Source organism: Sphaerodactylus townsendi, linkage group LG12, assembly GCF_021028975.2.
Source record: "Sphaerodactylus townsendi isolate TG3544 linkage group LG12, MPM_Stown_v2.3, whole genome shotgun sequence".
Lineage (NCBI taxonomy): Eukaryota > Metazoa > Chordata > Lepidosauria > Squamata > Sphaerodactylidae > Sphaerodactylus > Sphaerodactylus townsendi.
Window position 1 is genome coordinate 50,686,839 of NC_059436.1, and position 24,119 is coordinate 50,710,957.

At 85.9% G+C, this 24,119-nt stretch overlaps 1 protein-coding gene across 1 annotated transcript in view; it reads left to right on the plus strand.

The window, feature by feature from the left end:
* The window catches only part of ODF2 (outer dense fiber of sperm tails 2), a 50,811-nt gene that overhangs the window by 16,285 nt on the left and 10,407 nt on the right, over positions 1 to 24,119 (plus strand). Inside the window, exons 5-7 of the mRNA XM_048512170.1 lie at positions 828 to 994; positions 3,536 to 3,665; positions 24,051 to 24,055. Of these exons, the coding sequence (XP_048368127.1) occupies positions 828 to 994; positions 3,536 to 3,665; positions 24,051 to 24,055 (302 nt within the window). The remainder of the gene's footprint in view (positions 1 to 827; positions 995 to 3,535; positions 3,666 to 24,050; positions 24,056 to 24,119) is intronic.

Sequence of the window (24,119 nt, forward strand, 5' to 3'; positions counted from 1 at the left end):
TGGCACTGGTGCCAGAGGTGGCACATGCAAACAGAGTCATCCCCCCCCCACACACACACATACACACACACACACATCTAGGCTGGCCTGGGCTGCTGGGCTCAATTATTAGCATTAAACCTAAGACCTAGTTTTGGGGAAGCAGTGTAGGGAACCCTGTTAAGCGCTGTTAAACCCCACTGATTTTCATGCGAAGAACTAAAGTGCGATCCTTTACCTGGGAGTAAGCTCGGTTGCTGGCAATGGGGCTTGCTTCTGAGTAAACCCTCCTAGGGTCGTGATTCATCCGTTGGAAGAGTTGCACGGTTGGAAGAGTTGCCGTTAACTCAGTTGCTTCTGAGTAAACCCTCAGAAGAATTGCCGTTTACTCCGTTGCTTTGAGTAAACCCTCCTAGGGTCGTGATTCATCTGTTGGAAGAGTTGCCACCGACTACCACCTAGCTTACTCTCAAGTAACGCATGCCTCGGAGCCAGCCGTTTTTTCTAAACTAAGGTTAAATTGCCGTGTTGGCACTTTGCGATAAGTAAGTGGGTTTGGGGTTGCAATTTGGGCACTCGGTCTCAAAAAGGTTCGCTATCACTGTCCTAGGAAGATGTGTGCAATGCCCTCTTATGTTCTCCTTGTGTGCATACAATCTTTTGATGCAAATAACCAGCGTTTAATCAGATAGGAAAAATTCGTGTTAGAATCCAGAATTTTCCAATTAAAATTCTGTGTTCGCACCATTCGGCAACGTCACAGTATGTAGTTTGTATATTCTCTGCCTCTGGCTGCTGATGCATTGTGGGTAAACTCTAGTCTGTTTCACGAATGGAAGTGTTCGCAGGTCAAAGTGCCAAAGCAGGAAGAGTCACGATGCGTGGCCAAGCGTCTCCTCGAAGAGCAGAAGGAAGAGCTGGACGAGGTGACTCAGGAACTGGTCGATTCGGAACACGAGAACGCAATTCTCCGGCGCAATATTGAGCGTATGAAAGAGGAGAAAGATCTTTCCGTGTAAGTGTGCTTCCCGCTCTCTTTCCCTTCTCTGTAGAATGTTCTCTTTGGGGGAAACTAATATATATAGCTGTCATTTATGTAAAATGCTTATAAATAAATACAACTCTCACACATGCCTCTTTTGGCGGACCATTTCTCAAATGATTTAGATGAGAGCCACAATTTTGCAGCCTGTTAACCTTTGGCAACAGCCATAGGTACCCTGTTGCCTGCATTCTTTACCAGCAGAAGGACATGCGCTCTGTCCTAACAACTACAGTTTAAAGCAGTGGTTCTCAACCTTCCTAATGCTGCGACCCTTTAATACAGTTCCTCATGTTGTGGTGACCCCCAACCCTAACATTTATCCATTTTACAGATGGAGAGCACTGATGCAGAGAGTCTTAGGTGACCCAAAGGCAGTGGTGGGATTCAAAAATTTTAGTAACAGGTCCCCATGGTGGTGGGATTCAAACTGTGGCGTAGCGCCAATGGGGCTGGGCGGGGCACGACGGGGGCATGACCGGGCATTCCGGGGGCGGGGCTGTGGCAAGGACGTAGCCGCTGCGCCGGTCCTTGGGCGGGAAACGAATGCACGCAGGCGCAGGCTGCCACGCACGCCGGTGCACCTCCTGCTAGACTGCTTCAAGTTCTGTGCACTACTGCTGAGAGGAGGGGCGTAACTAAGGCAAAAATCACGTGACAAAATCACCAATTAGTAACCCCCTCTCAGCACACACAAATAATTAGTAACCTACTCTTGGGAACCTGTGAGAACCTGCTGGATCCCACCTCTGCCCAAAGGGGTCATGACCCACAGGTTGAGAACCACTGGTTTAAAGGATCTTGGGCAGGGGTCTTCAAACTACGGCCCTCCAGATGTTCATGGACTACAATTCCCATCATCCCCTGCCAGCATGGCCAGGTGGTAGGGCTCATGGGAATTGTAGTCAATGAACATCTGGAGGGCCATAGTTTGAAGACCCCTGATCTTGGGTAACAAGCATTGGGCAAGATATTTCTTTGCCTGGGTCCTTAGAGAGCCATTGCCGCTCAGATGGTCCTAGACTAGTTGGACAAATGGTTTGATGTAGACCAAGGCAGCCAGTGAGAAATTAAATGACATCTTGTTATGAGACGTGTGTGTGTGTGTGTGTGTGTGTGTATGACTTCAGTTTGATACGGTTTGACTTGGACTGAACCAACCAGTGGAAAATCATGTAGCATGTTGTCATGAGATGTGTCGATATGTGTGAGTTGAGTGTGACATTCAGTTATGCATGTCCTGTGTCACTAGTCTGGGCAGGGATTGATGAGGGAGAGGAACATAAGAACATAAGAACTAGCCTGCTGGATCAGACCAGAGTCCATCTAGTCCAGCACTCTGCTACACGCAGTGGCCCACCAGGTGCCTTTGGGAGCTCACGTGCAGGATGTGAAAGCAATGGCCTTCTGCTGCTCCCGAGCACCTGGTATGCATTTACAATCTCAGGTCAAGGAGGATGAAGATTGGCAGCCATAGATCGACTTCTCCTCCATAAATCTGTCCAAGCCCCTTTTGAAGCTATCCAGGTTAGTGGCCCCCTCCTGCGGCAGCATATTCCAAACACCAATCACATGTTGTGTGAAGAAGTGTTTCCTTTTATTAGTCCTAATTCTTCCCCCCAGCATTTTCAATGGATGCCCCCTGGTTCTAGTATTGTGAGAAGTTACGGGAATGTTACGGGAATGAGAAGTCAGGTTGTCCTCAGGGGCCAAAAGAAAAGCTACGGGAGGAGAATGTGGAATTCTGCAGGACGCAGAAGCACGGCTTCATTTGCAGGATACCTTTATCCTGAGGTTTCAGTTATAATGATCACAATGAGGCTTATAACCAACACCCAGCTATTTTCAATGAGGGTCCAGTTCTGGTTCAGGTTTGGCAATATTTTTTCATCCTCCAATTAAATTCTGGTTCAGATGCTAAGTTTGAAAAAGTGGTGTGGTCATTTGTTCCGATACATTGAACCAGTTTAGATGTATTTAATGGCTAATATTGTTGCTTTAAGAACATAAGAACGAGCCTGCTGGATCAGAGCAGAGTCCAGCAGTCTGCTACTCGCAGTGACCCACCAGATGCCTTTGGGAGCTCACCTGCAGGATGTGAAAGCAAGGGCCTTCTGCTGCTGCTGCTGCTCCCGAGCATCTGGTCTGCTAAAGCATTTGCAACCTTAGATCAAGGAGGATCAAGATTGGTAGCCATACATCGACTTCTTGATGTATGGCATTACTGGTGAAGGCCTGATGCCTTTCATTGTGTCGCCTTCTGTATTTTGCACCTGTCAGAGCCTTTGAAAGAGTCTTCAAAGTCTCCCACACTGTGTGACTGAAGTGCAACCTAGAAGCAGCCAGAGCATGGCTAACTGTGGCCCAAGCTGGGCGAAAGTTGCTTCTTGCTGTATTGGAGGCCTCAGCCTCCCTTTGTAGGCATGCATTGGGCCCCTGGGTGAAACACGTTCCTTCGAGAGGGTGTGCAACCGGATTTCCCCCTTGCCTCCTGACGGCCTTCTTGCTTTCCAGCTTGCAGAAGCGGCATTTGCAGCACGAGAAAGAATGTCTGATGACCAAGCTCGTGGAGACAGAGATGGATGGAGCAGCGGCAGCGAAGCAGATCCAAGCCCTGAAAGACTCAATCAACAAGTTGAAAACAGTATGTGCCACCCCTGGAGCCGCTTGGCTCTGATTCAGTGACTAGATCAGGGGTAGGGAACCTGCGGCTCTCCAGATGTTCAGGAACTACAATTCCCATCAGCCTCTGTCAGCATGGCCAATTGGCCATGCTGGTAGGTCCCCCCCACCCCCCCCCCCCCCCACCCCCCCCCCCCCCCACCCCCCCCCCCCCCCACCCCCCCCCCCCCCCACCCCCCCCCCCCCCCACCCCCCCCCCCCCCCACCCCCCCCCCCCCCCACCCCCCCCCCCCCCCACCCCCCCCCCCCCCCACCCCCCCCCCCCCCCACCCCCCCCCCCCCCCACCCCCCCCCCCCCCCACCCCCCCCCCCCCCCACCCCCCCCCCCCCCCACCCCCCCCCCCCCCCACCCCCCCCCCCCCCCACCCCCCCCCCCCCCCACCCCCCCCCCCCCCCACCCCCCCCCCCCCCCACCCCCCCCCCCCCCCACCCCCCCCCCCCCCCACCCCCCCCCCCCCCCACCCCCCCCCCCCCCCACCCCCCCCCCCCCCCACCCCCCCCCCCCCCCACCCCCCCCCCCCCCCACCCCCCCCCCCCCCCACCCCCCCCCCCCCCCACCCCCCCCCCCCCCCACCCCCCCCCCCCCCCACCCCCCCCCCCCCCCACCCCCCCCCCCCCCCACCCCCCCCCCCCCCCACCCCCCCCCCCCCCCACCCCCCCCCCCCCCCACCCCCCCCCCCCCCCACCCCCCCCCCCCCCCACCCCCCCCCCCCCCCACCCCCCCCCCCCCCCACCCCCCCCCCCCCCCACCCCCCCCCCCCCCCACCCCCCCCCCCCCCCACCCCCCCCCCCCCCCACCCCCCCCCCCCCCCACCCCCCCCCCCCCCCACCCCCCCCCCCCCCCACCCCCCCCCCCCCCCACCCCCCCCCCCCCCCACCCCCCCCCCCCCCCACCCCCCCCCCCCCCCACCCCCCCCCCCCCCCACCCCCCCCCCCCCCCACCCCCCCCCCCCCCCACCCCCCCCCCCCCCCACCCCCCCCCCCCCCCACCCCCCCCCCCCCCCACCCCCCCCCCCCCCCACCCCCCCCCCCCCCCACCCCCCCCCCCCCCCACCCCCCCCCCCCCCCACCCCCCCCCCCCCCCACCCCCCCCCCCCCCCACCCCCCCCCCCCCCCACCCCCCCCCCCCCCCACCCCCCCCCCCCCCCACCCCCCCCCCCCCCCACCCCCCCCCCCCCCCACCCCCCCCCCCCCCCACCCCCCCCCCCCCCCACCCCCCCCCCCCCCCACCCCCCCCCCCCCCCACCCCCCCCCCCCCCCACCCCCCCCCCCCCCCACCCCCCCCCCCCCCCACCCCCCCCCCCCCCCACCCCCCCCCCCCCCCACCCCCCCCCCCCCCCACCCCCCCCCCCCCCCACCCCCCCCCCCCCCCACCCCCCCCCCCCCCCACCCCCCCCCCCCCCCACCCCCCCCCCCCCCCACCCCCCCCCCCCCCCACCCCCCCCCCCCCCCACCCCCCCCCCCCCCCACCCCCCCCCCCCCCCACCCCCCCCCCCCCCCACCCCCCCCCCCCCCCACCCCCCCCCCCCCCCACCCCCCCCCCCCCCCACCCCCCCCCCCCCCCACCCCCCCCCCCCCCCACCCCCCCCCCCCCCCACCCCCCCCCCCCCCCACCCCCCCCCCCCCCCACCCCCCCCCCCCCCCACCCCCCCCCCCCCCCACCCCCCCCCCCCCCCACCCCCCCCCCCCCCCACCCCCCCCCCCCCCCACCCCCCCCCCCCCCCACCCCCCCCCCCCCCCACCCCCCCCCCCCCCCACCCCCCCCCCCCCCCACCCCCCCCCCCCCCCACCCCCCCCCCCCCCCACCCCCCCCCCCCCCCACCCCCCCCCCCCCCCACCCCCCCCCCCCCCCACCCCCCCCCCCCCCCACCCCCCCCCCCCCCCACCCCCCCCCCCCCCCACCCCCCCCCCCCCCCACCCCCCCCCCCCCCCACCCCCCCCCCCCCCCACCCCCCCCCCCCCCCACCCCCCCCCCCCCCCACCCCCCCCCCCCCCCACCCCCCCCCCCCCCCACCCCCCCCCCCCCCCACCCCCCCCCCCCCCCACCCCCCCCCCCCCCCACCCCCCCCCCCCCCCACCCCCCCCCCCCCCCACCCCCCCCCCCCCCCACCCCCCCCCCCCCCCACCCCCCCCCCCCCCCACCCCCCCCCCCCCCCACCCCCCCCCCCCCCCACCCCCCCCCCCCCCCACCCCCCCCCCCCCCCACCCCCCCCCCCCCCCACCCCCCCCCCCCCCCACCCCCCCCCCCCCCCACCCCCCCCCCCCCCCACCCCCCCCCCCCCCCACCCCCCCCCCCCCCCACCCCCCCCCCCCCCCACCCCCCCCCCCCCCCACCCCCCCCCCCCCCCACCCCCCCCCCCCCCCACCCCCCCCCCCCCCCACCCCCCCCCCCCCCCACCCCCCCCCCCCCCCACCCCCCCCCCCCCCCACCCCCCCCCCCCCCCACCCCCCCCCCCCCCCACCCCCCCCCCCCCCCACCCCCCCCCCCCCCCACCCCCCCCCCCCCCCACCCCCCCCCCCCCCCACCCCCCCCCCCCCCCACCCCCCCCCCCCCCCACCCCCCCCCCCCCCCACCCCCCCCCCCCCCCACCCCCCCCCCCCCCCACCCCCCCCCCCCCCCACCCCCCCCCCCCCCCACCCCCCCCCCCCCCCACCCCCCCCCCCCCCCACCCCCCCCCCCCCCCACCCCCCCCCCCCCCCACCCCCCCCCCCCCCCACCCCCCCCCCCCCCCACCCCCCCCCCCCCCCACCCCCCCCCCCCCCCACCCCCCCCCCCCCCCACCCCCCCCCCCCCCCACCCCCCCCCCCCCCCACCCCCCCCCCCCCCCACCCCCCCCCCCCCCCACCCCCCCCCCCCCCCACCCCCCCCCCCCCCCACCCCCCCCCCCCCCCACCCCCCCCCCCCCCCACCCCCCCCCCCCCCCACCCCCCCCCCCCCCCACCCCCCCCCCCCCCCACCCCCCCCCCCCCCCACCCCCCCCCCCCCCCACCCCCCCCCCCCCCCACCCCCCCCCCCCCCCACCCCCCCCCCCCCCCACCCCCCCCCCCCCCCACCCCCCCCCCCCCCCACCCCCCCCCCCCCCCACCCCCCCCCCCCCCCACCCCCCCCCCCCCCCACCCCCCCCCCCCCCCACCCCCCCCCCCCCCCACCCCCCCCCCCCCCCACCCCCCCCCCCCCCCACCCCCCCCCCCCCCCACCCCCCCCCCCCCCCACCCCCCCCCCCCCCCACCCCCCCCCCCCCCCACCCCCCCCCCCCCCCACCCCCCCCCCCCCCCACCCCCCCCCCCCCCCACCCCCCCCCCCCCCCACCCCCCCCCCCCCCCACCCCCCCCCCCCCCCACCCCCCCCCCCCCCCACCCCCCCCCCCCCCCACCCCCCCCCCCCCCCACCCCCCCCCCCCCCCACCCCCCCCCCCCCCCACCCCCCCCCCCCCCCACCCCCCCCCCCCCCCACCCCCCCCCCCCCCCACCCCCCCCCCCCCCCACCCCCCCCCCCCCCCACCCCCCCCCCCCCCCACCCCCCCCCCCCCCCACCCCCCCCCCCCCCCACCCCCCCCCCCCCCCACCCCCCCCCCCCCCCACCCCCCCCCCCCCCCACCCCCCCCCCCCCCCACCCCCCCCCCCCCCCACCCCCCCCCCCCCCCACCCCCCCCCCCCCCCACCCCCCCCCCCCCCCACCCCCCCCCCCCCCCACCCCCCCCCCCCCCCACCCCCCCCCCCCCCCACCCCCCCCCCCCCCCACCCCCCCCCCCCCCCACCCCCCCCCCCCCCCACCCCCCCCCCCCCCCACCCCCCCCCCCCCCCACCCCCCCCCCCCCCCACCCCCCCCCCCCCCCACCCCCCCCCCCCCCCACCCCCCCCCCCCCCCACCCCCCCCCCCCCCCACCCCCCCCCCCCCCCACCCCCCCCCCCCCCCACCCCCCCCCCCCCCCACCCCCCCCCCCCCCCACCCCCCCCCCCCCCCACCCCCCCCCCCCCCCACCCCCCCCCCCCCCCACCCCCCCCCCCCCCCACCCCCCCCCCCCCCCACCCCCCCCCCCCCCCACCCCCCCCCCCCCCCACCCCCCCCCCCCCCCACCCCCCCCCCCCCCCACCCCCCCCCCCCCCCACCCCCCCCCCCCCCCACCCCCCCCCCCCCCCACCCCCCCCCCCCCCCACCCCCCCCCCCCCCCACCCCCCCCCCCCCCCACCCCCCCCCCCCCCCACCCCCCCCCCCCCCCACCCCCCCCCCCCCCCACCCCCCCCCCCCCCCACCCCCCCCCCCCCCCACCCCCCCCCCCCCCCACCCCCCCCCCCCCCCACCCCCCCCCCCCCCCACCCCCCCCCCCCCCCACCCCCCCCCCCCCCCACCCCCCCCCCCCCCCACCCCCCCCCCCCCCCACCCCCCCCCCCCCCCACCCCCCCCCCCCCCCACCCCCCCCCCCCCCCACCCCCCCCCCCCCCCACCCCCCCCCCCCCCCACCCCCCCCCCCCCCCACCCCCCCCCCCCCCCACCCCCCCCCCCCCCCACCCCCCCCCCCCCCCACCCCCCCCCCCCCCCACCCCCCCCCCCCCCCACCCCCCCCCCCCCCCACCCCCCCCCCCCCCCACCCCCCCCCCCCCCCACCCCCCCCCCCCCCCACCCCCCCCCCCCCCCACCCCCCCCCCCCCCCACCCCCCCCCCCCCCCACCCCCCCCCCCCCCCACCCCCCCCCCCCCCCACCCCCCCCCCCCCCCACCCCCCCCCCCCCCCACCCCCCCCCCCCCCCACCCCCCCCCCCCCCCACCCCCCCCCCCCCCCACCCCCCCCCCCCCCCACCCCCCCCCCCCCCCACCCCCCCCCCCCCCCACCCCCCCCCCCCCCCACCCCCCCCCCCCCCCACCCCCCCCCCCCCCCACCCCCCCCCCCCCCCACCCCCCCCCCCCCCCACCCCCCCCCCCCCCCACCCCCCCCCCCCCCCACCCCCCCCCCCCCCCACCCCCCCCCCCCCCCACCCCCCCCCCCCCCCACCCCCCCCCCCCCCCACCCCCCCCCCCCCCCACCCCCCCCCCCCCCCACCCCCCCCCCCCCCCACCCCCCCCCCCCCCCACCCCCCCCCCCCCCCACCCCCCCCCCCCCCCACCCCCCCCCCCCCCCACCCCCCCCCCCCCCCACCCCCCCCCCCCCCCACCCCCCCCCCCCCCCACCCCCCCCCCCCCCCACCCCCCCCCCCCCCCACCCCCCCCCCCCCCCACCCCCCCCCCCCCCCACCCCCCCCCCCCCCCACCCCCCCCCCCCCCCACCCCCCCCCCCCCCCACCCCCCCCCCCCCCCACCCCCCCCCCCCCCCACCCCCCCCCCCCCCCACCCCCCCCCCCCCCCACCCCCCCCCCCCCCCACCCCCCCCCCCCCCCACCCCCCCCCCCCCCCACCCCCCCCCCCCCCCACCCCCCCCCCCCCCCACCCCCCCCCCCCCCCACCCCCCCCCCCCCCCACCCCCCCCCCCCCCCACCCCCCCCCCCCCCCACCCCCCCCCCCCCCCACCCCCCCCCCCCCCCACCCCCCCCCCCCCCCACCCCCCCCCCCCCCCACCCCCCCCCCCCCCCACCCCCCCCCCCCCCCACCCCCCCCCCCCCCCACCCCCCCCCCCCCCCACCCCCCCCCCCCCCCACCCCCCCCCCCCCCCACCCCCCCCCCCCCCCACCCCCCCCCCCCCCCACCCCCCCCCCCCCCCACCCCCCCCCCCCCCCACCCCCCCCCCCCCCCACCCCCCCCCCCCCCCACCCCCCCCCCCCCCCACCCCCCCCCCCCCCCACCCCCCCCCCCCCCCACCCCCCCCCCCCCCCACCCCCCCCCCCCCCCACCCCCCCCCCCCCCCACCCCCCCCCCCCCCCACCCCCCCCCCCCCCCACCCCCCCCCCCCCCCACCCCCCCCCCCCCCCACCCCCCCCCCCCCCCACCCCCCCCCCCCCCCACCCCCCCCCCCCCCCACCCCCCCCCCCCCCCACCCCCCCCCCCCCCCACCCCCCCCCCCCCCCACCCCCCCCCCCCCCCACCCCCCCCCCCCCCCACCCCCCCCCCCCCCCACCCCCCCCCCCCCCCACCCCCCCCCCCCCCCACCCCCCCCCCCCCCCACCCCCCCCCCCCCCCACCCCCCCCCCCCCCCACCCCCCCCCCCCCCCACCCCCCCCCCCCCCCACCCCCCCCCCCCCCCACCCCCCCCCCCCCCCACCCCCCCCCCCCCCCACCCCCCCCCCCCCCCACCCCCCCCCCCCCCCACCCCCCCCCCCCCCCACCCCCCCCCCCCCCCACCCCCCCCCCCCCCCACCCCCCCCCCCCCCCACCCCCCCCCCCCCCCACCCCCCCCCCCCCCCACCCCCCCCCCCCCCCACCCCCCCCCCCCCCCACCCCCCCCCCCCCCCACCCCCCCCCCCCCCCACCCCCCCCCCCCCCCACCCCCCCCCCCCCCCACCCCCCCCCCCCCCCACCCCCCCCCCCCCCCACCCCCCCCCCCCCCCACCCCCCCCCCCCCCCACCCCCCCCCCCCCCCACCCCCCCCCCCCCCCACCCCCCCCCCCCCCCACCCCCCCCCCCCCCCACCCCCCCCCCCCCCCACCCCCCCCCCCCCCCACCCCCCCCCCCCCCCACCCCCCCCCCCCCCCACCCCCCCCCCCCCCCACCCCCCCCCCCCCCCACCCCCCCCCCCCCCCACCCCCCCCCCCCCCCACCCCCCCCCCCCCCCACCCCCCCCCCCCCCCACCCCCCCCCCCCCCCACCCCCCCCCCCCCCCACCCCCCCCCCCCCCCACCCCCCCCCCCCCCCACCCCCCCCCCCCCCCACCCCCCCCCCCCCCCACCCCCCCCCCCCCCCACCCCCCCCCCCCCCCACCCCCCCCCCCCCCCACCCCCCCCCCCCCCCACCCCCCCCCCCCCCCACCCCCCCCCCCCCCCACCCCCCCCCCCCCCCACCCCCCCCCCCCCCCACCCCCCCCCCCCCCCACCCCCCCCCCCCCCCACCCCCCCCCCCCCCCACCCCCCCCCCCCCCCACCCCCCCCCCCCCCCACCCCCCCCCCCCCCCACCCCCCCCCCCCCCCACCCCCCCCCCCCCCCACCCCCCCCCCCCCCCACCCCCCCCCCCCCCCACCCCCCCCCCCCCCCACCCCCCCCCCCCCCCACCCCCCCCCCCCCCCACCCCCCCCCCCCCCCACCCCCCCCCCCCCCCACCCCCCCCCCCCCCCACCCCCCCCCCCCCCCACCCCCCCCCCCCCCCACCCCCCCCCCCCCCCACCCCCCCCCCCCCCCACCCCCCCCCCCCCCCACCCCCCCCCCCCCCCACCCCCCCCCCCCCCCACCCCCCCCCCCCCCCACCCCCCCCCCCCCCCACCCCCCCCCCCCCCCACCCCCCCCCCCCCCCACCCCCCCCCCCCCCCACCCCCCCCCCCCCCCACCCCCCCCCCCCCCCACCCCCCCCCCCCCCCACCCCCCCCCCCCCCCACCCCCCCCCCCCCCCACCCCCCCCCCCCCCCACCCCCCCCCCCCCCCACCCCCCCCCCCCCCCACCCCCCCCCCCCCCCACCCCCCCCCCCCCCCACCCCCCCCCCCCCCCACCCCCCCCCCCCCCCACCCCCCCCCCCCCCCACCCCCCCCCCCCCCCACCCCCCCCCCCCCCCACCCCCCCCCCCCCCCACCCCCCCCCCCCCCCACCCCCCCCCCCCCCCACCCCCCCCCCCCCCCACCCCCCCCCCCCCCCACCCCCCCCCCCCCCCACCCCCCCCCCCCCCCACCCCCCCCCCCCCCCACCCCCCCCCCCCCCCACCCCCCCCCCCCCCCACCCCCCCCCCCCCCCACCCCCCCCCCCCCCCACCCCCCCCCCCCCCCACCCCCCCCCCCCCCCACCCCCCCCCCCCCCCACCCCCCCCCCCCCCCACCCCCCCCCCCCCCCACCCCCCCCCCCCCCCACCCCCCCCCCCCCCCACCCCCCCCCCCCCCCACCCCCCCCCCCCCCCACCCCCCCCCCCCCCCACCCCCCCCCCCCCCCACCCCCCCCCCCCCCCACCCCCCCCCCCCCCCACCCCCCCCCCCCCCCACCCCCCCCCCCCCCCACCCCCCCCCCCCCCCACCCCCCCCCCCCCCCACCCCCCCCCCCCCCCACCCCCCCCCCCCCCCACCCCCCCCCCCCCCCACCCCCCCCCCCCCCCACCCCCCCCCCCCCCCACCCCCCCCCCCCCCCACCCCCCCCCCCCCCCACCCCCCCCCCCCCCCACCCCCCCCCCCCCCCACCCCCCCCCCCCCCCACCCCCCCCCCCCCCCACCCCCCCCCCCCCCCACCCCCCCCCCCCCCCACCCCCCCCCCCCCCCACCCCCCCCCCCCCCCACCCCCCCCCCCCCCCACCCCCCCCCCCCCCCACCCCCCCCCCCCCCCACCCCCCCCCCCCCCCACCCCCCCCCCCCCCCACCCCCCCCCCCCCCCACCCCCCCCCCCCCCCACCCCCCCCCCCCCCCACCCCCCCCCCCCCCCACCCCCCCCCCCCCCCACCCCCCCCCCCCCCCACCCCCCCCCCCCCCCACCCCCCCCCCCCCCCACCCCCCCCCCCCCCCACCCCCCCCCCCCCCCACCCCCCCCCCCCCCCACCCCCCCCCCCCCCCACCCCCCCCCCCCCCCACCCCCCCCCCCCCCCACCCCCCCCCCCCCCCACCCCCCCCCCCCCCCACCCCCCCCCCCCCCCACCCCCCCCCCCCCCCACCCCCCCCCCCCCCCACCCCCCCCCCCCCCCACCCCCCCCCCCCCCCACCCCCCCCCCCCCCCACCCCCCCCCCCCCCCACCCCCCCCCCCCCCCACCCCCCCCCCCCCCCACCCCCCCCCCCCCCCACCCCCCCCCCCCCCCACCCCCCCCCCCCCCCACCCCCCCCCCCCCCCACCCCCCCCCCCCCCCACCCCCCCCCCCCCCCACCCCCCCCCCCCCCCACCCCCCCCCCCCCCCACCCCCCCCCCCCCCCACCCCCCCCCCCCCCCACCCCCCCCCCCCCCCACCCCCCCCCCCCCCCACCCCCCCCCCCCCCCACCCCCCCCCCCCCCCACCCCCCCCCCCCCCCACCCCCCCCCCCCCCCACCCCCCCCCCCCCCCACCCCCCCCCCCCCCCACCCCCCCCCCCCCCCACCCCCCCCCCCCCCCACCCCCCCCCCCCCCCACCCCCCCCCCCCCCCACCCCCCCCCCCCCCCACCCCCCCCCCCCCCCACCCCCCCCCCCCCCCACCCCCCCCCCCCCCCACCCCCCCCCCCCCCCACCCCCCCCCCCCCCCACCCCCCCCCCCCCCCACCCCCCCCCCCCCCCACCCCCCCCCCCCCCCACCCCCCCCCCCCCCCACCCCCCCCCCCCCCCACCCCCCCCCCCCCCCACCCCCCCCCCCCCCCACCCCCCCCCCCCCCCACCCCCCCCCCCCCCCACCCCCCCCCCCCCCCACCCCCCCCCCCCCCCACCCCCCCCCCCCCCCACCCCCCCCCCCCCCCACCCCCCCCCCCCCCCACCCCCCCCCCCCCCCACCCCCCCCCCCCCCCACCCCCCCCCCCCCCCACCCCCCCCCCCCCCCACCCCCCCCCCCCCCCACCCCCCCCCCCCCCCACCCCCCCCCCCCCCCACCCCCCCCCCCCCCCACCCCCCCCCCCCCCCACCCCCCCCCCCCCCCACCCCCCCCCCCCCCCACCCCCCCCCCCCCCCACCCCCCCCCCCCCCCACCCCCCCCCCCCCCCACCCCCCCCCCCCCCCACCCCCCCCCCCCCCCACCCCCCCCCCCCCCCACCCCCCCCCCCCCCCACCCCCCCCCCCCCCCACCCCCCCCCCCCCCCACCCCCCCCCCCCCCCACCCCCCCCCCCCCCCACCCCCCCCCCCCCCCACCCCCCCCCCCCCCCACCCCCCCCCCCCCCCACCCCCCCCCCCCCCCACCCCCCCCCCCCCCCACCCCCCCCCCCCCCCACCCCCCCCCCCCCCCACCCCCCCCCCCCCCCACCCCCCCCCCCCCCCACCCCCCCCCCCCCCCACCCCCCCCCCCCCCCACCCCCCCCCCCCCCCACCCCCCCCCCCCCCCACCCCCCCCCCCCCCCACCCCCCCCCCCCCCCACCCCCCCCCCCCCCCACCCCCCCCCCCCCCCACCCCCCCCCCCCCCCACCCCCCCCCCCCCCCACCCCCCCCCCCCCCCACCCCCCCCCCCCCCCACCCCCCCCCCCCCCCACCCCCCCCCCCCCCCACCCCCCCCCCCCCCCACCCCCCCCCCCCCCCACCCCCCCCCCCCCCCACCCCCCCCCCCCCCCACCCCCCCCCCCCCCCACCCCCCCCCCCCCCCACCCCCCCCCCCCCCCACCCCCCCCCCCCCCCACCCCCCCCCCCCCCCACCCCCCCCCCCCCCCACCCCCCCCCCCCCCCACCCCCCCCCCCCCCCACCCCCCCCCCCCCCCACCCCCCCCCCCCCCCACCCCCCCCCCCCCCCACCCCCCCCCCCCCCCACCCCCCCCCCCCCCCACCCCCCCCCCCCCCCACCCCCCCCCCCCCCCACCCCCCCCCCCCCCCACCCCCCCCCCCCCCCACCCCCCCCCCCCCCCACCCCCCCCCCCCCCCACCCCCCCCCCCCCCCACCCCCCCCCCCCCCCACCCCCCCCCCCCCCCACCCCCCCCCCCCCCCACCCCCCCCCCCCCCCACCCCCCCCCCCCCCCACCCCCCCCCCCCCCCACCCCCCCCCCCCCCCACCCCCCCCCCCCCCCACCCCCCCCCCCCCCCACCCCCCCCCCCCCCCACCCCCCCCCCCCCCCACCCCCCCCCCCCCCCACCCCCCCCCCCCCCCACCCCCCCCCCCCCCCACCCCCCCCCCCCCCCACCCCCCCCCCCCCCCACCCCCCCCCCCCCCCACCCCCCCCCCCCCCCACCCCCCCCCCCCCCCACCCCCCCCCCCCCCCACCCCCCCCCCCCCCCACCCCCCCCCCCCCCCACCCCCCCCCCCCCCCACCCCCCCCCCCCCCCACCCCCCCCCCCCCCCACCCCCCCCCCCCCCCACCCCCCCCCCCCCCCACCCCCCCCCCCCCCCACCCCCCCCCCCCCCCACCCCCCCCCCCCCCCACCCCCCCCCCCCCCCACCCCCCCCCCCCCCCACCCCCCCCCCCCCCCACCCCCCCCCCCCCCCACCCCCCCCCCCCCCCACCCCCCCCCCCCCCCACCCCCCCCCCCCCCCACCCCCCCCCCCCCCCACCCCCCCCCCCCCCCACCCCCCCCCCCCCCCACCCCCCCCCCCCCCCACCCCCCCCCCCCCCCACCCCCCCCCCCCCCCACCCCCCCCCCCCCCCACCCCCCCCCCCCCCCACCCCCCCCCCCCCCCACCCCCCCCCCCCCCCACCCCCCCCCCCCCCCACCCCCCCCCCCCCCCACCCCCCCCCCCCCCCACCCCCCCCCCCCCCCACCCCCCCCCCCCCCCACCCCCCCCCCCCCCCACCCCCCCCCCCCCCCACCCCCCCCCCCCCCCACCCCCCCCCCCCCCCACCCCCCCCCCCCCCCACCCCCCCCCCCCCCCACCCCCCCCCCCCCCCACCCCCCCCCCCCCCCACCCCCCCCCCCCCCCACCCCCCCCCCCCCCCACCCCCCCCCCCCCCCACCCCCCCCCCCCCCCACCCCCCCCCCCCCCCACCCCCCCCCCCCCCCACCCCCCCCCCCCCCCACCCCCCCCCCCCCCCACCCCCCCCCCCCCCCACCCCCCCCCCCCCCCACCCCCCCCCCCCCCCACCCCCCCCCCCCCCCACCCCCCCCCCCCCCCACCCCCCCCCCCCCCCACCCCCCCCCCCCCCCACCCCCCCCCCCCCCCACCCCCCCCCCCCCCCACCCCCCCCCCCCCCCACCCCCCCCCCCCCCCACCCCCCCCCCCCCCCACCCCCCCCCCCCCCCACCCCCCCCCCCCCCCACCCCCCCCCCCCCCCACCCCCCCCCCCCCCCACCCCCCCCCCCCCCCACCCCCCCCCCCCCCCACCCCCCCCCCCCCCCACCCCCCCCCCCCCCCACCCCCCCCCCCCCCCACCCCCCCCCCCCCCCACCCCCCCCCCCCCCCACCCCCCCCCCCCCCCACCCCCCCCCCCCCCCACCCCCCCCCCCCCCCACCCCCCCCCCCCCCCACCCCCCCCCCCCCCCACCCCCCCCCCCCCCCACCCCCCCCCCCCCCCACCCCCCCCCCCCCCCACCCCCCCCCCCCCCCACCCCCCCCCCCCCCCACCCCCCCCCCCCCCCACCCCCCCCCCCCCCCACCCCCCCCCCCCCCCACCCCCCCCCCCCCCCACCCCCCCCCCCCCCCACCCCCCCCCCCCCCCACCCCCCCCCCCCCCCACCCCCCCCCCCCCCCACCCCCCCCCCCCCCCACCCCCCCCCCCCCCCACCCCCCCCCCCCCCCACCCCCCCCCCCCCCCACCCCCCCCCCCCCCCACCCCCCCCCCCCCCCACCCCCCCCCCCCCCCACCCCCCCCCCCCCCCACCCCCCCCCCCCCCCACCCCCCCCCCCCCCCACCCCCCCCCCCCCCCACCCCCCCCCCCCCCCACCCCCCCCCCCCCCCACCCCCCCCCCCCCCCACCCCCCCCCCCCCCCACCCCCCCCCCCCCCCACCCCCCCCCCCCCCCACCCCCCCCCCCCCCCACCCCCCCCCCCCCCCACCCCCCCCCCCCCCCACCCCCCCCCCCCCCCACCCCCCCCCCCCCCCACCCCCCCCCCCCCCCACCCCCCCCCCCCCCCACCCCCCCCCCCCCCCACCCCCCCCCCCCCCCACCCCCCCCCCCCCCCACCCCCCCCCCCCCCCACCCCCCCCCCCCCCCACCCCCCCCCCCCCCCACCCCCCCCCCCCCCCACCCCCCCCCCCCCCCACCCCCCCCCCCCCCCACCCCCCCCCCCCCCCACCCCCCCCCCCCCCCACCCCCCCCCCCCCCCACCCCCCCCCCCCCCCACCCCCCCCCCCCCCCACCCCCCCCCCCCCCCACCCCCCCCCCCCCCCACCCCCCCCCCCCCCCACCCCCCCCCCCCCCCACCCCCCCCCCCCCCCACCCCCCCCCCCCCCCACCCCCCCCCCCCCCCACCCCCCCCCCCCCCCACCCCCCCCCCCCCCCACCCCCCCCCCCCCCCACCCCCCCCCCCCCCCACCCCCCCCCCCCCCCACCCCCCCCCCCCCCCACCCCCCCCCCCCCCCACCCCCCCCCCCCCCCACCCCCCCCCCCCCCCACCCCCCCCCCCCCCCACCCCCCCCCCCCCCCACCCCCCCCCCCCCCCACCCCCCCCCCCCCCCACCCCCCCCCCCCCCCACCCCCCCCCCCCCCCACCCCCCCCCCCCCCCACCCCCCCCCCCCCCCACCCCCCCCCCCCCCCACCCCCCCCCCCCCCCACCCCCCCCCCCCCCCACCCCCCCCCCCCCCCACCCCCCCCCCCCCCCACCCCCCCCCCCCCCCACCCCCCCCCCCCCCCACCCCCCCCCCCCCCCACCCCCCCCCCCCCCCACCCCCCCCCCCCCCCACCCCCCCCCCCCCCCACCCCCCCCCCCCCCCACCCCCCCCCCCCCCCACCCCCCCCCCCCCCCACCCCCCCCCCCCCCCACCCCCCCCCCCCCCCACCCCCCCCCCCCCCCACCCCCCCCCCCCCCCACCCCCCCCCCCCCCCACCCCCCCCCCCCCCCACCCCCCCCCCCCCCCACCCCCCCCCCCCCCCACCCCCCCCCCCCCCCACCCCCCCCCCCCCCCACCCCCCCCCCCCCCCACCCCCCCCCCCCCCCACCCCCCCCCCCCCCCACCCCCCCCCCCCCCCACCCCCCCCCCCCCCCACCCCCCCCCCCCCCCACCCCCCCCCCCCCCCACCCCCCCCCCCCCCCACCCCCCCCCCCCCCCACCCCCCCCCCCCCCCACCCCCCCCCCCCCCCACCCCCCCCCCCCCCCACCCCCCCCCCCCCCCACCCCCCCCCCCCCCCACCCCCCCCCCCCCCCACCCCCCCCCCCCCCCACCCCCCCCCCCCCCCACCCCCCCCCCCCCCCACCCCCCCCCCCCCCCACCCCCCCCCCCCCCCACCCCCCCCCCCCCCCACCCCCCCCCCCCCCCACCCCCCCCCCCCCCCACCCCCCCCCCCCCCCACCCCCCCCCCCCCCCACCCCCCCCCCCCCCCACCCCCCCCCCCCCCCACCCCCCCCCCCCCCCACCCCCCCCCCCCCCCACCCCCCCCCCCCCCCACCCCCCCCCCCCCCCACCCCCCCCCCCCCCCACCCCCCCCCCCCCCCACCCCCCCCCCCCCCCACCCCCCCCCCCCCCCACCCCCCCCCCCCCCCACCCCCCCCCCCCCCCACCCCCCCCCCCCCCCACCCCCCCCCCCCCCCACCCCCCCCCCCCCCCACCCCCCCCCCCCCCCACCCCCCCCCCCCCCCACCCCCCCCCCCCCCCACCCCCCCCCCCCCCCACCCCCCCCCCCCCCCACCCCCCCCCCCCCCCACCCCCCCCCCCCCCCACCCCCCCCCCCCCCCACCCCCCCCCCCCCCCACCCCCCCCCCCCCCCACCCCCCCCCCCCCCCACCCCCCCCCCCCCCCACCCCCCCCCCCCCCCACCCCCCCCCCCCCCCACCCCCCCCCCCCCCCACCCCCCCCCCCCCCCACCCCCCCCCCCCCCCACCCCCCCCCCCCCCCACCCCCCCCCCCCCCCACCCCCCCCCCCCCCCACCCCCCCCCCCCCCCACCCCCCCCCCCCCCCACCCCCCCCCCCCCCCACCCCCCCCCCCCCCCACCCCCCCCCCCCCCCACCCCCCCCCCCCCCCACCCCCCCCCCCCCCCACCCCCCCCCCCCCCCACCCCCCCCCCCCCCCACCCCCCCCCCCCCCCACCCCCCCCCCCCCCCACCCCCCCCCCCCCCCACCCCCCCCCCCCCCCACCCCCCCCCCCCCCCACCCCCCCCCCCCCCCACCCCCCCCCCCCCCCACCCCCCCCCCCCCCCACCCCCCCCCCCCCCCACCCCCCCCCCCCCCCACCCCCCCCCCCCCCCACCCCCCCCCCCCCCCACCCCCCCCCCCCCCCACCCCCCCCCCCCCCCACCCCCCCCCCCCCCCACCCCCCCCCCCCCCCACCCCCCCCCCCCCCCACCCCCCCCCCCCCCCACCCCCCCCCCCCCCCACCCCCCCCCCCCCCCACCCCCCCCCCCCCCCACCCCCCCCCCCCCCCACCCCCCCCCCCCCCCACCCCCCCCCCCCCCCACCCCCCCCCCCCCCCACCCCCCCCCCCCCCCACCCCCCCCCCCCCCCACCCCCCCCCCCCCCCACCCCCCCCCCCCCCCACCCCCCCCCCCCCCCACCCCCCCCCCCCCCCACCCCCCCCCCCCCCCACCCCCCCCCCCCCCCACCCCCCCCCCCCCCCACCCCCCCCCCCCCCCACCCCCCCCCCCCCCCACCCCCCCCCCCCCCCACCCCCCCCCCCCCCCACCCCCCCCCCCCCCCACCCCCCCCCCCCCCCACCCCCCCCCCCCCCCACCCCCCCCCCCCCCCACCCCCCCCCCCCCCCACCCCCCCCCCCCCCCACCCCCCCCCCCCCCCACCCCCCCCCCCCCCCACCCCCCCCCCCCCCCACCCCCCCCCCCCCCCACCCCCCCCCCCCCCCACCCCCCCCCCCCCCCACCCCCCCCCCCCCCCACCCCCCCCCCCCCCCACCCCCCCCCCCCCCCACCCCCCCCCCCCCCCACCCCCCCCCCCCCCCACCCCCCCCCCCCCCCACCCCCCCCCCCCCCCACCCCCCCCCCCCCCCACCCCCCCCCCCCCCCACCCCCCCCCCCCCCCACCCCCCCCCCCCCCCACCCCCCCCCCCCCCCACCCCCCCCCCCCCCCACCCCCCCCCCCCCCCACCCCCCCCCCCCCCCACCCCCCCCCCCCCCCACCCCCCCCCCCCCCCACCCCCCCCCCCCCCCACCCCCCCCCCCCCCCACCCCCCCCCCCCCCCACCCCCCCCCCCCCCCACCCCCCCCCCCCCCCACCCCCCCCCCCCCCCACCCCCCCCCCCCCCCACCCCCCCCCCCCCCCACCCCCCCCCCCCCCCACCCCCCCCCCCCCCCACCCCCCCCCCCCCCCACCCCCCCCCCCCCCCACCCCCCCCCCCCCCCACCCCCCCCCCCCCCCACCCCCCCCCCCCCCCACCCCCCCCCCCCCCCACCCCCCCCCCCCCCCACCCCCCCCCCCCCCCACCCCCCCCCCCCCCCACCCCCCCCCCCCCCCACCCCCCCCCCCCCCCACCCCCCCCCCCCCCCACCCCCCCCCCCCCCCACCCCCCCCCCCCCCCACCCCCCCCCCCCCCCACCCCCCCCCCCCCCCACCCCCCCCCCCCCCCACCCCCCCCCCCCCCCACCCCCCCCCCCCCCCACCCCCCCCCCCCCCCACCCCCCCCCCCCCCCACCCCCCCCCCCCCCCACCCCCCCCCCCCCCCACCCCCCCCCCCCCCCACCCCCCCCCCCCCCCACCCCCCCCCCCCCCCACCCCCCCCCCCCCCCACCCCCCCCCCCCCCCACCCCCCCCCCCCCCCACCCCCCCCCCCCCCCACCCCCCCCCCCCCCCACCCCCCCCCCCCCCCACCCCCCCCCCCCCCCACCCCCCCCCCCCCCCACCCCCCCCCCCCCCCACCCCCCCCCCCCCCCACCCCCCCCCCCCCCCACCCCCCCCCCCCCCCACCCCCCCCCCCCCCCACCCCCCCCCCCCCCCACCCCCCCCCCCCCCCACCCCCCCCCCCCCCCACCCCCCCCCCCCCCCACCCCCCCCCCCCCCCACCCCCCCCCCCCCCCACCCCCCCCCCCCCCCACCCCCCCCCCCCCCCACCCCCCCCCCCCCCCACCCCCCCCCCCCCCCACCCCCCCCCCCCCCCACCCCCCCCCCCCCCCACCCCCCCCCCCCCCCACCCCCCCCCCCCCCCACCCCCCCCCCCCCCCACCCCCCCCCCCCCCCACCCCCCCCCCCCCCCACCCCCCCCCCCCCCCACCCCCCCCCCCCCCCACCCCCCCCCCCCCCCACCCCCCCCCCCCCCCACCCCCCCCCCCCCCCACCCCCCCCCCCCCCCACCCCCCCCCCCCCCCACCCCCCCCCCCCCCCACCCCCCCCCCCCCCCACCCCCCCCCCCCCCCACCCCCCCCCCCCCCCACCCCCCCCCCCCCCCACCCCCCCCCCCCCCCACCCCCCCCCCCCCCCACCCCCCCCCCCCCCCACCCCCCCCCCCCCCCACCCCCCCCCCCCCCCACCCCCCCCCCCCCCCACCCCCCCCCCCCCCCACCCCCCCCCCCCCCCACCCCCCCCCCCCCCCACCCCCCCCCCCCCCCACCCCCCCCCCCCCCCACCCCCCCCCCCCCCCACCCCCCCCCCCCCCCACCCCCCCCCCCCCCCACCCCCCCCCCCCCCCACCCCCCCCCCCCCCCACCCCCCCCCCCCCCCACCCCCCCCCCCCCCCACCCCCCCCCCCCCCCACCCCCCCCCCCCCCCACCCCCCCCCCCCCCCACCCCCCCCCCCCCCCACCCCCCCCCCCCCCCACCCCCCCCCCCCCCCACCCCCCCCCCCCCCCACCCCCCCCCCCCCCCACCCCCCCCCCCCCCCACCCCCCCCCCCCCCCACCCCCCCCCCCCCCCACCCCCCCCCCCCCCCACCCCCCCCCCCCCCCACCCCCCCCCCCCCCCACCCCCCCCCCCCCCCACCCCCCCCCCCCCCCACCCCCCCCCCCCCCCACCCCCCCCCCCCCCCACCCCCCCCCCCCCCCACCCCCCCCCCCCCCCACCCCCCCCCCCCCCCACCCCCCCCCCCCCCCACCCCCCCCCCCCCCCACCCCCCCCCCCCCCCACCCCCCCCCCCCCCCACCCCCCCCCCCCCCCACCCCCCCCCCCCCCCACCCCCCCCCCCCCCCACCCCCCCCCCCCCCCACCCCCCCCCCCCCCCACCCCCCCCCCCCCCCACCCCCCCCCCCCCCCACCCCCCCCCCCCCCCACCCCCCCCCCCCCCCACCCCCCCCCCCCCCCACCCCCCCCCCCCCCCACCCCCCCCCCCCCCCACCCCCCCCCCCCCCCACCCCCCCCCCCCCCCACCCCCCCCCCCCCCCACCCCCCCCCCCCCCCACCCCCCCCCCCCCCCACCCCCCCCCCCCCCCACCCCCCCCCCCCCCCACCCCCCCCCCCCCCCACCCCCCCCCCCCCCCACCCCCCCCCCCCCCCACCCCCCCCCCCCCCCACCCCCCCCCCCCCCCACCCCCCCCCCCCCCCACCCCCCCCCCCCCCCACCCCCCCCCCCCCCCACCCCCCCCCCCCCCCACCCCCCCCCCCCCCCACCCCCCCCCCCCCCCACCCCCCCCCCCCCCCACCCCCCCCCCCCCCCACCCCCCCCCCCCCCCACCCCCCCCCCCCCCCACCCCCCCCCCCCCCCACCCCCCCCCCCCCCCACCCCCCCCCCCCCCCACCCCCCCCCCCCCCCACCCCCCCCCCCCCCCACCCCCCCCCCCCCCCACCCCCCCCCCCCCCCACCCCCCCCCCCCCCCACCCCCCCCCCCCCCCACCCCCCCCCCCCCCCACCCCCCCCCCCCCCCACCCCCCCCCCCCCCCACCCCCCCCCCCCCCCACCCCCCCCCCCCCCCACCCCCCCCCCCCCCCACCCCCCCCCCCCCCCACCCCCCCCCCCCCCCACCCCCCCCCCCCCCCACCCCCCCCCCCCCCCACCCCCCCCCCCCCCCACCCCCCCCCCCCCCCACCCCCCCCCCCCCCCACCCCCCCCCCCCCCCACCCCCCCCCCCCCCCACCCCCCCCCCCCCCCACCCCCCCCCCCCCCCACCCCCCCCCCCCCCCACCCCCCCCCCCCCCCACCCCCCCCCCCCCCCACCCCCCCCCCCCCCCACCCCCCCCCCCCCCCACCCCCCCCCCCCCCCACCCCCCCCCCCCCCCACCCCCCCCCCCCCCCACCCCCCCCCCCCCCCACCCCCCCCCCCCCCCACCCCCCCCCCCCCCCACCCCCCCCCCCCCCCACCCCCCCCCCCCCCCACCCCCCCCCCCCCCCACCCCCCCCCCCCCCCACCCCCCCCCCCCCCCACCCCCCCCCCCCCCCACCCCCCCCCCCCCCCACCCCCCCCCCCCCCCACCCCCCCCCCCCCCCACCCCCCCCCCCCCCCACCCCCCCCCCCCCCCACCCCCCCCCCCCCCCACCCCCCCCCCCCCCCACCCCCCCCCCCCCCCACCCCCCCCCCCCCCCACCCCCCCCCCCCCCCACCCCCCCCCCCCCCCACCCCCCCCCCCCCCCACCCCCCCCCCCCCCCACCCCCCCCCCCCCCCACCCCCCCCCCCCCCCACCCCCCCCCCCCCCCACCCCCCCCCCCCCCCACCCCCCCCCCCCCCCACCCCCCCCCCCCCCCACCCCCCCCCCCCCCCACCCCCCCCCCCCCCCACCCCCCCCCCCCCCCACCCCCCCCCCCCCCCACCCCCCCCCCCCCCCACCCCCCCCCCCCCCCACCCCCCCCCCCCCCCACCCCCCCCCCCCCCCACCCCCCCCCCCCCCCACCCCCCCCCCCCCCCACCCCCCCCCCCCCCCACCCCCCCCCCCCCCCACCCCCCCCCCCCCCCACCCCCCCCCCCCCCCACCCCCCCCCCCCCCCACCCCCCCCCCCCCCCACCCCCCCCCCCCCCCACCCCCCCCCCCCCCCACCCCCCCCCCCCCCCACCCCCCCCCCCCCCCACCCCCCCCCCCCCCCACCCCCCCCCCCCCCCACCCCCCCCCCCCCCCACCCCCCCCCCCCCCCACCCCCCCCCCCCCCCACCCCCCCCCCCCCCCACCCCCCCCCCCCCCCACCCCCCCCCCCCCCCACCCCCCCCCCCCCCCACCCCCCCCCCCCCCCACCCCCCCCCCCCCCCACCCCCCCCCCCCCCCACCCCCCCCCCCCCCCACCCCCCCCCCCCCCCACCCCCCCCCCCCCCCACCCCCCCCCCCCCCCACCCCCCCCCCCCCCCACCCCCCCCCCCCCCCACCCCCCCCCCCCCCCACCCCCCCCCCCCCCCACCCCCCCCCCCCCCCACCCCCCCCCCCCCCCACCCCCCCCCCCCCCCACCCCCCCCCCCCCCCACCCCCCCCCCCCCCCACCCCCCCCCCCCCCCACCCCCCCAACTAATTGGGTCTGCTTTTCCGTTAGAAATTCCATTAGGTCCAAAAATCATAAAGTCCTGTTGTTTCCTATGTGGCTGGTTAGCGAAGGTAGAAAACGGGATCATTCTCCCTGTTGGGCTGTTTTGAAAACATGTTTTAGTAATATGGTAAAGTTCCTTGTTTAAGGAGAGTATCCTTCTTTTGATTTCTAGAAACAAAATTAAGTATTTGAAAGTATGAAGTATTTGACAGGCAGTCAATTAGAGGAGAAGTCGTTGTTTCTGTTGGGAGTAGACGATAGGACTTGCTATAATGAGTTTAAATTATGGACAGAA